Source organism: Pristis pectinata, chromosome 21, assembly GCF_009764475.1.
Source record: "Pristis pectinata isolate sPriPec2 chromosome 21, sPriPec2.1.pri, whole genome shotgun sequence".
NCBI lineage: Eukaryota > Metazoa > Chordata > Chondrichthyes > Rhinopristiformes > Pristidae > Pristis > Pristis pectinata.
The window spans coordinates 11527127-11541255 of record NC_067425.1 but is presented as its reverse complement, the minus strand read 5'-3'; the positions used below and the strand labels follow the sequence as shown (position 1 = coordinate 11541255).

Here is a 14129-nt window from a genome sequence, read left to right as displayed (position 1 = left end):
AGATGGATGTAAAGGATGCCTGTCCAATATTTATCCCTCTGTATCATTAGGGCAGGTTATCTGGCCACTGTCACATTGCTGTTTACAGGAGCTCGCTCTGTACTCTTCTACACAGTTCAACTGCTTTGATGCTCGTTCAATGCTTGGAAGTTTTGAATACAAGTGCTTTTTTCTATTTTGAAATAGATTGATTAAACATCAAGGCCACTGTAATATTCAGCCACGCCTGAATAGGTCTCGTTACCAATAACTCAAAGACAAACTCGCGATCCTTCCCACATATTTCATAAATGAGCAGAGTGGAATTGGCATCCAGGTCCAGGAAGGTTATTGGTCTTCCCACCACTCGGCAATAGGATCCTCTTGGATCAACCGATTGCCTGGAATGTCAGATCGTCAGTAGATTGTGATTCAAGGTCCTCTTAATGGGACGGAGAACCAACTCCCATGTTTTAATAACGAACTTCTCTGCTCCGAAATTACATCCTTGTACAGTTGTGTGGCTCTCAAGTTGTGGCTTGAACTTAATTTTTATCCTGGAATGACTAGGTTTTTCTGGTTAGACGTAGTTTTGCGCTGACTTCCCCACAGCCCTGCTGAGCTGAAAGTAAACAACACATCTGTGGTCTCCTGCAGAAGCTCAGCCTTGTACTAGCATCAGCACTGTGCAGCTCTGCACCTTCCTGGCCCTTCTCTTTCAGTATGGGAGGCCTCTAACACTAGAGCTTGGTAGAGATAAAAGCAAAATGCTGGAAATCCTCAACAAATCAGGCAGCGTCTGTGGAAAGAGAAACAAAGTTATGTTTCACGTTCAAGGCCTTGTGTCAGAGCTGGGGGAAAAAAATTAGGCTCAAGTGGCAGGGAAGGATGGATAGGGCAAAAGGGAGTATCTCTGACAGGGTGAGCCCAGGGTTGCCATGGGGGGTAAGCTGCAAGCAGAGTCATTTAGTTAATACATTAACGAGGACACTGAAAGAGAAGGAACATAAAGGCTAAGAAAAGAGGGCAGTTCGAAAGAGTTCAGAAACAGGAACAAAAATGATGTGAAATGCAGAGCTGTGGCCAATGCCCAACAGGTCATGCAGTGCTAACGGAGAGAGAAAAACTGGGCCGATGTTACAGATAGATGACTTGCAGCAGACTTGGGCAGTCTGATACTAGCCCCATAACAACAGAGATATTCCCTTTGTCGTATCAATTCCTTCCCCCACTCTCTCTGCAACTTAACTCTAACTTGTTTTATCTTTTGCAATTCTGATTGTTCTGAGAGGGCATAGGTTTAAGGTGAGAGGGGAAAGATTTAATAGGAACCTGAGGGGCAACTTTTTCTACCCAGAGTGGTCAATGTATGGAATGAGCTGCCAGAGGAAATGGTTGAGGCAGGTACATTAACAACATTTAAAAGGTACTTGGACAGGTACATGCATAGGAAAGGTTTAGAGGGATATGGGCCAAACGCAGGCAAATGGGGACTGGCTTAGGTGGGAATCTTGGTCGGCATGGACCAGTTGGGCCGAAGGGCCTGTTTCAGTGCTGTATGTCTATGATGAATGGTCTTTGGCTTGAAATCTCTCTCAACAGACACTGCGTGGATGGCTCCAGCGGTTTGTGCTTTTATATCAGATTTCCAGAAAGTGCTTTTTTTTAAATTTTTGTTTACTCTTGGCAGAGATGTGCATCATTGAGATTTGCTTTCGACTGTAGCAATGTCCTTCACTGCAGGCTTGGGACCTTCTCTCAGATTATATATAAAAAATTCTCTACTCTTAGAATAGTAATATTCATTAACCTTTCTCTCTTGACCTCTGATAAAATGGACCCTTGATCTCACAGTCTACCTTGTTATGACCTTGCACCTTATTGTCTGCCTGCACTGCACTTTCTCTGCAGCTGTGACACTTTTCTGCATTCTGTTATTGTTTTACCTTGTACTACCTTGATGCACTGTGTAATGAATTGACATGTATGAACGTTACACAAGACAAGTTTTTCACTGTACCTCTGTACAAGTGACAATAATAAACCAATACCAGGTCTATCCCTATCTCGGTACCTACTGTTGCTCTAGCCCTCGGGCAGCTGGTACAACGGGGTCAAATATAGTCAGTTTTCCTGCAGCCCTGATAGTGATGGGAGTTCTTAACAACCCAGAATGAGGTGGTTCACTTCATTCAAAGGTCAACGTGAATTGGACTGCACCTTGGCTGAATTGTTTAATCACTCATTGTGTTGCCTGTTCCCACAGATCCTGACAGCCTTGGACTGAAGGAGCCATATTCAGTGCTTACACAAAAGGACAATTAGTCTTCACAGATGAAGTTGGTGGCAGTTAATGTACATCCCTTCATCTGCTTTTTAATCACTTTTTCTGCAATGATTTAAGGCACAATTAAATGTGGAGGGGAGGTGGGGGGGAGTGGAGAAATACCAGTCACCACCATTGTAAGTCAAGGGTTTGATGCATTTACATTTCTTTAACTCTGCAATTCTCAAATCCTAGATGTGTAGATCTTCTAGACCTTGCTGTTCCCTTAACCTTGACTTACAATGGGAAGAGCACTATTAGAGAGCTGGGTCTAGTTTTTAACCGTAACCTTGTATTCCAATATATTTTGATAGAACATGCCTTCTCCGGGCATTGAATTGTATTTCATATGGACTGATACAAGATTCAACTACGAGTGTTAATTCTTTAATTTGGTAATTATAATTGTTAAATGATGTCTTTGGATTTTACGTGCCTAATGATGTACTGTATTAATTAACAGGTCTTGCAATAGACCAGAACATATAAAATTATGTAAATGCTTCTGTTATAATTACTGGGACTGTTTCCCTTTTTCCTTTTTTTTTCCATTAAGAAATTGTGGATTACAAGGTGAATTGAAATGAAGAAGCATTTGGTGGTTGTAATGAATGTTGACGGGTTTGGAACCTGAAGCCTTTGCAAAGTTGTGTAACGATCCAGCTACAGTGAATGTTAATGGGGTACTTGGACAGTGCAGTTATTTGTGAGGGAGCTGCCTTGCCAAGTGCAGATTTTAAAACCTTTAACTGCAGTGCAGCACATATCCACTGAGTACAGTGTCCTGTTACCAGCATTGTAGAGGTGTGTGCCATGACTTGAGTAACCCATGCACTCTTACCTAGGAATCTAAACTGATCTACAGTGTGGTAATGCTGGCAATGTACTATTTAACCCTTTCATCATCCAGGCCCGTTATGGAAAAGCAAACATTATTGCAGCTTTCCCAACTGTTTCCCCCTCAAGAGTTGCTCTCTCCTGGGTGTTTATTGACAACTATTTTGGCTAAAATGCCAGTTGTATTTTGCCATTTTCTATACTTAATTCAGTTTGAAATGTGTAATAATATTGGTTGAATTAAAATCTTATCAGCCATCTGTGCAGACAGGTGGGTTTGATGCTCCCTCCTTTGTAGAGGAGTTAGTGTAAGAAAGTACTCCATCACACTTAAGGGAGAGGGAATATCCTGTATTTGTCGCCCGGTCATGGAGCAGTTTGGGCTGGAGTCTGATAATAGTTGATGCCTATTTCCTCTCTGCATCAAACATGGTGCAGTTAAATGGGACATCATTTGCATGACTTTTTAGCATTAAAAGGAAGCTTAGGACAAGAAAAAAATTGAAATGCAGGGGTGTAAATTCATTTGGTTGCTATATAGAGACATGGGCGGGTGAGGATTCCTCCATTTGGGGATTGTTTATAAGATTTTCTAAAAAAAAATTTATCTGCAGTGTTCCCATCCAAAGTGACCAAAGGGATTTTGGCTGCAGTTTGAAGATATATGAGTAGTGGTGAAAGGGTGAAACTTCCAAGAAGTGAGCTTGTTTTACCACTGTAGATTTAAGTAAACCTGAATATTAGAATGAGGAAATTGAGAGAACACCAAGAAATATATTTGCATTTCCAAATCTTCCTTTACTGTTACATTTTATGGCCACAAACCTTACCTTCAAGATAAATGATATGGAGGATTGAGTCTCATGACATCATGACGTTCTGCCATAAAATCATAAATTGTCAATGGAACCACACGCTGTATCAGAGCAGCTGGTTGGAAGGGAGAGGTTCTGTGTGGAATGATGTGACAACTCTTAGTCACAACAACACAGGAGCACCCACCCATCAATAAACTCGCACTAAGAGCTACGTATTCAGTGGGTCCTTAAGTAGATCTGAGGCATTTTACAATTAGAAACAGAATTCAGAGGGAAGATTTTCCATGTGACTAGGCCAATGTCTGCCACATCTACTATTTGCCATTTCTCCCCAGGAGATTCAAGGAGTAGAACAAACTTCTTTCTAAACCAAATGACACATGTTGCATGTGCAGAATTGGACTAAAACTTAACAAGGCTGCATGCACCGTGATATGAATCCACACAGTTTGAATCAGATATGAAAGCACATGAGCCAAGTAGCATCTCCTGGGATCTGATCTGTGTGATGTATATGCACCTCATTTGACCCAGAGTGATCCTTTCGGTTAACTTTCTGACCAGCTTGATCAAGGCTAAATTGTGATTGATTAGCTAATAAAGCCTACACTCTATAACATCGTGGTGTTCTTTGTAAGTGGTCAATGTTGATTGAAGGTGGGAAAAAAGTTGACCGGTTGAGTTGTTGGGAAGAAGACATTAGGTTGGGGCATCAGAATGAATTGGAGTGGTGACCATTTCCTGTCCTAGCTCCCTATATGTAGCTGCCTCTTCAGTTACTGCACAAACTAGCAGGCCATTCTAACTGGCCACACTCATTGTGACTCCACTGAGATTTCTGCAAAGCACTTTTCTGATGCATCCAATACTGAGTGCTAACAAAGGGAAAAAAATTTAAGAGCTGTATGTTTTTGTCAAATATAAAACGTATTCAAGAACCAACAGGGAAAGGGGTCAGAGCACAGTCCTTGTTACTACGTCCATTGCCAAGTGAAACGTTGATTCTGTTTCACTATTGTAATTTGTCAGTTCTGGATCAGTAACACCGGACTTCCTTTGTGGTTGTCTCCCAGGAGTGTTTGATATATTGTGAGTGGGAAGATGTTTTGCTGGGCATTAATTTACAGAAACAAATGTGTTCCTGATCGTTCAGGGTACTTAGCCCACTGTGGGATTTAGACCACGTCTTGTTTTCTATTTTTAAAAAAAAGTTTTTTCTTCCCTGTCTCTGTGCTGAAATTTCCAGATGATTGGCAGCACAGTTTGTTGTACCAGTTATTGCCATTACTGTACAAAGTACCCCCTATACCGATAAGTGGAGGCTGTTGGTTAAACGTAGGGAATGGAGTCGGCTCTGCAGCAGCTGAAGTACATCACCATTGTCTCAAAATCAAGGCAGTCTTGGCAACATTCCCATAAATTAATTGCACTCTCACTAGTGCTGTCACATCCCTGTTTAACCATCCCTTGTGTCCAAACAGCTTCCCACCAGATCCTTGAAGTACCAAGTACCTACTAAATGAAATAGTCAAGGGTTCCAGATGTACCTTAGTGACTGACCATAGTGTTTCATTGGTGGAGGCCCTGGAGATGTTTATGGTCTCTAACTACCTTGTAGGACCATGAAATGGAAGGAATGGAGATCAAACCATTATAAATGTAATGGATAAATTCAGTGTCCAAGGAATAGGAATTCATGGTATTGGACTTAATCGATGCAGAAATGTGATTGGCTCAACTTAAGTACATAAGGTTTATTACAGCGAAGGGAAAGTGGCCCAGCTGTCCCCCTCATTAACCAAGGCACAGTCATCGAGACAGCAATGGCAAATCTTAGAAATTGTAGAAGTGAAGAGATTTCTGGCATGCAAGACAGCCATTGGGCCCATCATACCCATGCCAGCCAACATTGAAATATCCAGACTAACTACTCTCTAGTCTTGTAGGTTATGGGAGATGATACATTCTTCCAAATTGTGTTTTTAAAACATTTCTCCCTCCATCCTGATTTCAGACTGAGTTCCAGATCCCCCCCCTTTGGTCAGTGAAATAACTTTTCCCCAACTTGCCTCTCTTTTTTTGATCCAATTCCTCAACTCGTTACTGCCTGGTTACTGATCTCTGCTCAGGGAACTATCTTCTTCCTGTTCACTCTGGCTGGGTTCCTTAATTTTATACATCACAATTAAATCTATCTGCCTCCTCTGCTCCAAGGAAATAATCCCAGCCTAGACTATCTCTTCTCATAGTTACTGCAGTCTTGGCAACATTCCCATAGATTAACTGCACTCTCACCAGTGTTGTCACATCCTTCCTGCGGTGTGGTGCCCAGAACTATACACAGTGCTCCAGCTGTGGCCTAATTAAAGTTTAACACTGTTCTGGCGTGACATCCCTGCCATGAATAACAGTGTCCCTTATGCTTTCCTATACCTCTTCTATCTTCCAGGATCTGTGTGCAGGCACACCAAGATATGCTGTAGTGAGAAAAGAACTTTCTTTGCCTCACATCAGGAGACTCCTTTGAAAGAGTGACTACAGTCTCTTTGTCCTTTGGGGTCCAGCAGAGGTCCTGACCTTGGGTTCAGTGACATTGGGTCAGAAGCTGAGCCAATCAGTTCTGGATCACTGGATGAAACAATTGGAATGAATGAGGGAAAGTAATGTGTAGCCTTTCAGGGGGGTGGCAACATTTGTTCAAGGGACAGACTGGAAGGACGACTGATTTTAAAGAAAACTTGATTGAAAGGCTTCAGTCATAGAACGTAGCACAGGAACAGGCCATTCGGCCCATGATGATGTGCTGAACTAATTAATCTAATAATACCTAATTAGACTAATCCCTCTGCCTGCACGTGGTCCATATCCCTCCATCCTGCGCATATTTATGTGCCTATCTAAGAGTCTCTTAAACATTTCTATCATATCTGCCTCCACCACCGCCCCTGGCAGTGCACTCCAAGCACCCACCACTCTTGCCCCGCACATCCCCTTTGAACTTTTTCCCCCTCTAACAAACGCATGCCCTTTGGTATTAGACATTTTGATCCTGGGGAGAAAGATACTGTCTGTCTTTCCATGGCTCTCACAATTTTATAAACTTGCATCTTTACCCAACAGTGAAGAGGTTGCTCCTCCTCGACCACATTGAAATGATCGTGTCGCATCTTAAAAGCACATTAGTTTAATGTTGAAATAAATATAGAAAATCCAGGTCAGGCAGCATCAGTGAGAAGACATTTCTGGTCAAACACCTTTCACCAGAGCTTCCAAGATTCTGAGCATTTTCTGATTTCAGATTCCCGGTGTCTGCAGTGTTGTGCTTTTGAGTTTGGCATCGTCTGTGACCCATCCCACTGTTGCACATTCCCCAAACTAAATGCTTTAAAGCTGTTCTACTGCACACAATGTATTTTGGAGAATGTTTTTGAACTCCTTTGCTCTGTGTATCTGCAACCTCTCAGCATGACGCTGAGCTTTGGCTACAGTGAAGTTACGTTTGTAATATATTCTTCCAGAGCTGTGCAATTGATTAGTTGGGGTATTTGACCGATACTATTTTAGAAATTAATCCCATCCCTCACACCATGTGCCAGTCATTTCTGTGAGCTCCAGCAACGCTGTTTCTGACTGTCTGCTAATGGGCTTCGCCAGACTATTTGGCTGTTCATTGACATGCTCTCCAAATATTCTTGCTGTCTTTGGCAATGGCACTTAGCTCTTTCTTAGTAGCCTTGCTCAAATCGCCAAGTCAAGATCATAAACATGGTTCATGCACAATGCCGGTCTCCTGTGCCAATAAACTCTTGAAATGCATTGGGTCGTACTGCACAGAAACAGGCCCTTCAGCCCATCACGTCTACAGAACCTATCTATTCTAATCCCATCGTCCAGCACTTGGCCGCTAGTCTCTGTCCCTTGGTGATTCAGGAGCTTGTCTAGATTCTTAATGTTGTGAGAATCTCTGCCTGCTCTAATACTTCAGGCACTGTGTTCCTGATTCCAACCACCCTCAGGGTTTAAAAAAAATTCTTCTTGGGGTTCCCTCTAGCTCTTCTGTCCCTCACCTTTAGTATTTGCCTTCTAGTTTTAGATGTGTCTCCTATGGGGAAATGTTTCTTACTTGGTTAAAACAATTTGTAACTGAATCATTCTTAATTGCGGCAGAGCCTCGTTACCCAGGTTGGTTGGACTGGTGAGTAAACAATGCAGGGGGACGGCTGACGAGATGTTACTTAAGGAGCATGGTTGCAAGGGCATCATTGGGCTGTCAACAGGCTTCATCCACCCCGTCAAACAGCCTTTGCCCTCATTAGTCCCAGTCCCATTCCCCTTCCCGCGCACGCACACCTCCAGTCACAGAGCACAGAAACAGACCCTTCGGCCCAATGGTCCACACCAAACAAGATTCTCATCTAAGCTAGTCCCATTTGGCCCATATCCCACTAAAACCTTTTCTATCCATGTGCCTGTCCAAGTATCTTTTAAATGTTGTTAATGTACCTGCCTAAGCCACTTCCTCTGGCAGCTTGTTGCATGTACGTACCACCCTCTGGGTGGAACTAGTTGCCCCTCAGATTCCTGTAAAACCTTGTCCCTCTCTCCCTAAACCTATCGCTTCTGATTCTTGATTCCCCAACCCTGGGAAAAAGACGGTGTGCACTGCCCCTCAGTCTTGTAATTAAAAACTAAATTATCTGAAGAAAATAGAGCAAGCACACTTTTTTAAAAAATGGACTCTGTTCCTTTTTTGCCAGGGGTTGCTCACAGCAGTGTCTTTGAAATTGATCTTTAATTTCTGTAGGCTTGACAACCCTTGGGATATACGTTTGTGCTGGTGTCTTTATTTCGGGTTTGCATCACTGGGGGCAGAAGGTGCATTTGTGGGGATGATGTGTCACTGCACTGAGGTTTATTGTGGTGAGCTGTGGGTGGTTTTAACTCTAAAGCCTACATAGAGTAGAGCATTGGGTAGAGAGCTGTGGTATCCCTCAGCAGGGAAGAGAGATGATTGGAGGAAGTGAGCAGAGCCCTGCAAATGGAGACTGAGAATTGCTGAGTTCTCTGCCAGTTGCATGTACATGTTCTCCAAACTGCAACCCGGGGAGGGGTGAGTTGTACAAGTTCACCCCATCTCTCGGTAATAAAGTTTTAAAAATCTGGGTAGGATTTTTGTTAGATGCTTCAACCCCTCCTCAGCTTTTAAATGTCATAAATCCTCCACAGCAGGTGCCAGTTATGATCTGACTTCATGTTAAAACGAGCACTGGTACATTAAATGTTATTTATGGAATATACAGTTGCCAGCTTAGAACAGTACGGTACAGACCCCTCAGCCCACCATGTTGTGCCGACGTATCTAAAACTTACTCAATCTAACCCTTCCTTCCTACACAGCTCATAACCCTCCATTTTTCTTGCATCCATGTACCTATCCAAGAGTCTTAAATGTCCCTATTGTATCAGCCTCCACCACCACCACCCCCAGCGGTGCGTTCCAGGGACCCACCACTCTGTAAAAAGCCTACCTCTGACATCTCCCCTGAGCTTTCCTCCACTCATCTTAAAGGGATGTCCTCTGGTATTGGCCATTGCCGATACTTTGAATTATTCGCCCAAGTAGTTGGTCTTCAGCAGTACACTACTGTTCATTGATAGAGTCATAATCATACAGCACAGAAACAGAGCCTTCGGCCCAACTTGTCCATGCCGACGATCTATATCTCCCAATGTCCTCTTCACAACTTGCCTTCCTACCAAGCAGTATCAGCATATTTAACGATGATAACTTTGGTGCCTTTGTCCAAATTATTTATAGAAATTTTAAAAGTTGATGTCCCTGCATAGATTCCTACAGCACACCACTTGTTACATCTTGCCAATCAGAAACAAAACCCTTTTATGTTTACTCTCCATTTTCCATTTGTCAACCAATCTTCTCTTCATGCCAACACGTTACCTCCAATGTTGCGAGCTTTATTTCCTGCAGTAATCTTTGAAGCATAGCTTATCAAAATGGCTTCTGGAAACCCAGTATAGTATATCCATTGATTCCCCTGCATCCACAGTACATCTTACTTCTGCAAAGAACTCTAATTAATTGGTCAAGCAAGCTTTCCTTTCTGGTGTGCTACTCTGGAACTTTCCTTGTGAAATTGTACAGTTTGAGGAGGATTGTTGCTGCGCTAATAAACCTTGACCCTGTCTAATCAGTGTGAATCCATTCCTGGTGACTAATTTCTTTAACTGGCACTGATAGAACTGGTGTTTCCTTGTTCTTGTGTTTGCCGTCTTCCCCCGTGTATGTTCATAATCTGCGCACTGTTGCTGTGTTGATTATGCGCAGTAAGGCACTCAGTGAAGACACTTAATTGATTGTCCAATAAAAGCAAAATAGAATTGGAGCCTTCTGTGCATCCTTTGAATTCTTATGCCTTTGTCATCCTCACCTGGGAATGTCTGTGTGTTTATGCCTTTTACATTGGCTGAAGCCACTACATAGATCACAGAAGAGGCCTATTTTTCCATCTTGGCACTGGAGATTGGGAGCCTCATTTGCCAAGATTCATCTCTGAAATCCAGCTGTGCATCATCCAATTTTATTTTTTTGTAATTTTAAGACATTAAGGAATTCTGCTGTCCCCCAAATCTCAGGGTAAGGATCAGGGTGGGTGCAATTCCCTGCTTGGAGAACCAGGTCAGAATGTTGTTCTGTAAAAAAAATTATTATTATTTTCAAAGTCTTGTCACTTTTCTGAGTTTGAACCCGGTGCGGAGAATCCACGATTTTTATGTTGGTGAACCTGGTCTTGATTGCTGATTGGTTTAAGAGTATAGGCAGCTGAGTGCACTTGTAGGGTAGAAGTTCATTTCAGCCCCTTGGCAAACTGTCTCCAGACACAGAAAGCCCACAATATGGGCCATATGGGAAGTCCGTGGCTACTGTGATTTACCCCTTGTCCAAGTGAGTGGCAGGAAGATCAGGGTGGAGATGATGGGCATATGAGAGGGATTAGGGTTTAGGGAAATACATGGGGAATGGGGTTGTGCTGAGACCAGGGATAGACTAGATGGACTGAATGGCCCTGACTTCCATACCGTTGGAAAATATGAAGGTCTTGGATGTGATGATGGGGCTGGACAATAACTCGTGTTTTTATTTTGTTTGATCACTGAAAATTAGCCTTTAACTAGGTCGTAGTCATCCTAGAAACTGTCCAAGATCTGTTCTGTTTTGGAGATGACATATTTAAACCTGTTCACTGGTCCTTTCCCCTTTAGTGATGAAGCATTCCAATCTAGTTAAAGAACAGTGACAACTTGGAAGCACTGTGGCAACTTGGAAGCACTGTATCTGATCCTCAATTAAATATTAATTGTATGTAATTGGCTCACAGTATTCAAACCCACATGCACATTGACAACAATATGAAGATAATATATTCAGAGCTACATTGCTCTTATTGACTCTGTTTAAACATGTTGGTTTTGTGAAGCTGTAGGGATCTTAGGAGTTTATGGAAAAGATTTGATTTTAGGAGTATTGTCTTCCTGTTGCTAGTGTTTTGAAAGTAAGCTTTTAAACTGAAATGTGCCTGAAACTTGACTAAAAAGTAAGGTTTGTGTGTGATAGTGGAGCTCAAATAATTGGAAAATTACCACAATGTTTGTGTAACTGTTTAGCTCATGAATCTTTGAACAGATTCATTGACCACATACACCCCAGGATCACTGTTCAGTTTATCTGTGTGATGTAGCTGGCAGTTTGGCTTGTGACTCTTCAAAGAAAATGTTATTCAGGTCTAACTTCCAATCTGGGTCAGTATTGTCCAACTCAGCGTTAGCATTGGTGGGTGAGGAAGGTGGGGGGAGGAAATGGAATTTTGTATGTTGCCCCTTTCCCTATAAACCATCCACCCATCCTGTCAGGCACTTCCACCCCTCTGTGGAAAAGTCTATGGGTCCCTCCCATTGGCCTCAACCAATCAGAGCCCACCAAACTGGAATGGCAGCAAGTCACGAGGGACCGTCCCAAGAAGATGATAATTCGCAGGCGCCATTCATGTGCAGACATGCACTTGTGTATGTAAATACACTTGCATGCAAGTGCATACATGCACATTCACGTTACATGCTTCTTAGGATACAAATTCATACACACACACCTTGTGCTGGAGGGACAGGAACTCCCCAGGTGCAGGTAGATTTATGGACTCAGCTTGTTTGTTGTAAAGAGTTTCTGATTTACTACTTGTTGCCTGCTGCCCCAACACTAACTCCCATCCCTCCTTCCATCCATATCTCATCAGAGGCAGAGCCCATACACACAGGATTGCCTTGCCAATTTATCTAAGGGCTGTTTAAAAACCTGAATCTTCAAGCTGGTGTTTACCCCTCAATCCCCTGTACAATATTCTCTCTTCAGCCTACTATTGATTCTGGTGATGCTGATCTTTGGCAGACTTGAGGATAACTGTCCTGAATCAGTTCCCTCTGCAGATTTAACCCAATTCCAAATAGTTTCCTGCCAGTGTATTGGTTTTGAAATGGAGCAATTTGTGACTTGCCTTCAGATGGAGAAAAGAATTTGAAATGGAGTTTAAAAAAAAGTCTGATTTAGTCAGATTTACCCAAATTGTTATATTAAAAAAAACATTTCTTGAATGAATTTTTAAAAAGAGAAATGGTATCTTCAAATATGAACTCCAGAGTTCAAATTTATTTCTGTTGACAGTGGTAAGAATAATAGTAAAATCTTTTAACAACAAAATATTATCTTAAATTTTTATTTGAATGTTAAAATGTAGATGGAAATGTGAACCTATGAGCGTATTATAAGCCTGTTGTTCCTATGTTAATGTAAAAAAAATGTGTGAAGTATAAAGAGGTTTTAAAATGATTGAGTTTGTGTTGTTGGTATCGTAGAGATTTCATATCTGATTTTTTTTCTTAATAAACTTAATGATGTTTTGTTTGTCAATAGTGACCTTCATTTAAAATAAACTTGTGTTGTACTCTCAAGGTCTTTTGTTAATGATATTGTTTGTTTGACATTCAGGATTTCAGTATAGTGAAATAAGCCAGTTTAATCCAGACACTGCTTTAATGTTCTTGACTCCTGAGAGGATTGAGTCATCACTGCAATCAGTTTCTAGGTGATTCCATGGTTGCTCAAATGATTGTCCAATCTCCATTGATAAGGCTGGAGACTTTATAGACTGACTGCAGGAGGCAATGTACCCAAGCCCCAGTCTCTGTCATAAATGCATAGAGCAATACAACACAAATACAGGCCCATCGGCCCAACCAGTCCATGCTGTCCACGGTGTCCACCCAGCTAGTCCCAATTTTCTGCATTCGGCCCATGTCCCTCTAAGCCCTGCCCCTCCATGTACCTATCCAAGTGCTTCTTAAATGATGCCATTGTACCTACCTCAACCACTTCCTCTGGCAGCTCGTTCCATACAGTAGCGGTTAGCGTAACACTATTACAGCATCAGTAACCCGGGTTCAATTCCGGCTGCTGTCTATAAGGAGTTTGTACGTTCTCCCTGTGCCTGCATGGGTTTCCTCCGGGTGTTCCAGTTTCTTCCCACATTCCAAAGATGTACGGGTTAGGAAGTTGTGGGCATGCTATGTTGGTGCCGGAAGTGTGGCAACGCTTGCGGGCTGCCCCCAGAACACTACACAAAAGATGCATTTCACTGTGAGTTTCAATGTACATGTGACATCACTCTGCATGGAAAAGTTGCCCCTCAGGTCCCTTTTGTTTTTAAATCTTTCCCCTCTAACCCTGAACGTATGCCCCCTAGTTTTGGACTCCCCTACCCTGGGTTACCATCCACCTTATCTATGCCTCATAATTTTGAACACTTCTATAATGTCGCCCCTCATTCTCCTACGTTCCAAGGAATACAAACATAGCCTGGCCAACCTTTCTCTATAACTCAGGCCTTCGAGTCCTTGTAAACTTTTGCTGCACTTTCCGGTTTAACCACGTCTTTCCTATAACAGGGCGACCAAAACTGTACACAGTGCTCCAAGTGCAGCCTCACCACTGACTGACACAACTGCAATATGATGTCTCAACTCCTAATCTCAATGCCCTGATTGATAAGGGCCAGCGCGCTAAGCTCCTTGTTCACCACCCTGTCTGTGATGTTGCTTTC

The 14129-nt window shown here is 42.5% G+C and overlaps 1 protein-coding gene across 3 annotated transcripts in view; it reads left to right on the top strand.

The window, feature by feature from the left end:
* cuedc1b (CUE domain containing 1b) overlaps window positions 1-12967 on the top strand; it is a 108860-nt gene extending 95893 nt beyond the window's left edge. For all 3 annotated transcript variants that reach the window (XM_052035279.1, XM_052035280.1, XM_052035281.1), the window contains one exon: window positions 2246-12967. In XM_052035279.1, the coding sequence (XP_051891239.1) occupies window position 2246 (1 nt within the window). In that variant the 3' untranslated portion in view covers window positions 2247-12967. The remainder of the gene's footprint in view (window positions 1-2245) is intronic.
* Window positions 12968-14129: the final 1162 nt, after the last annotated feature.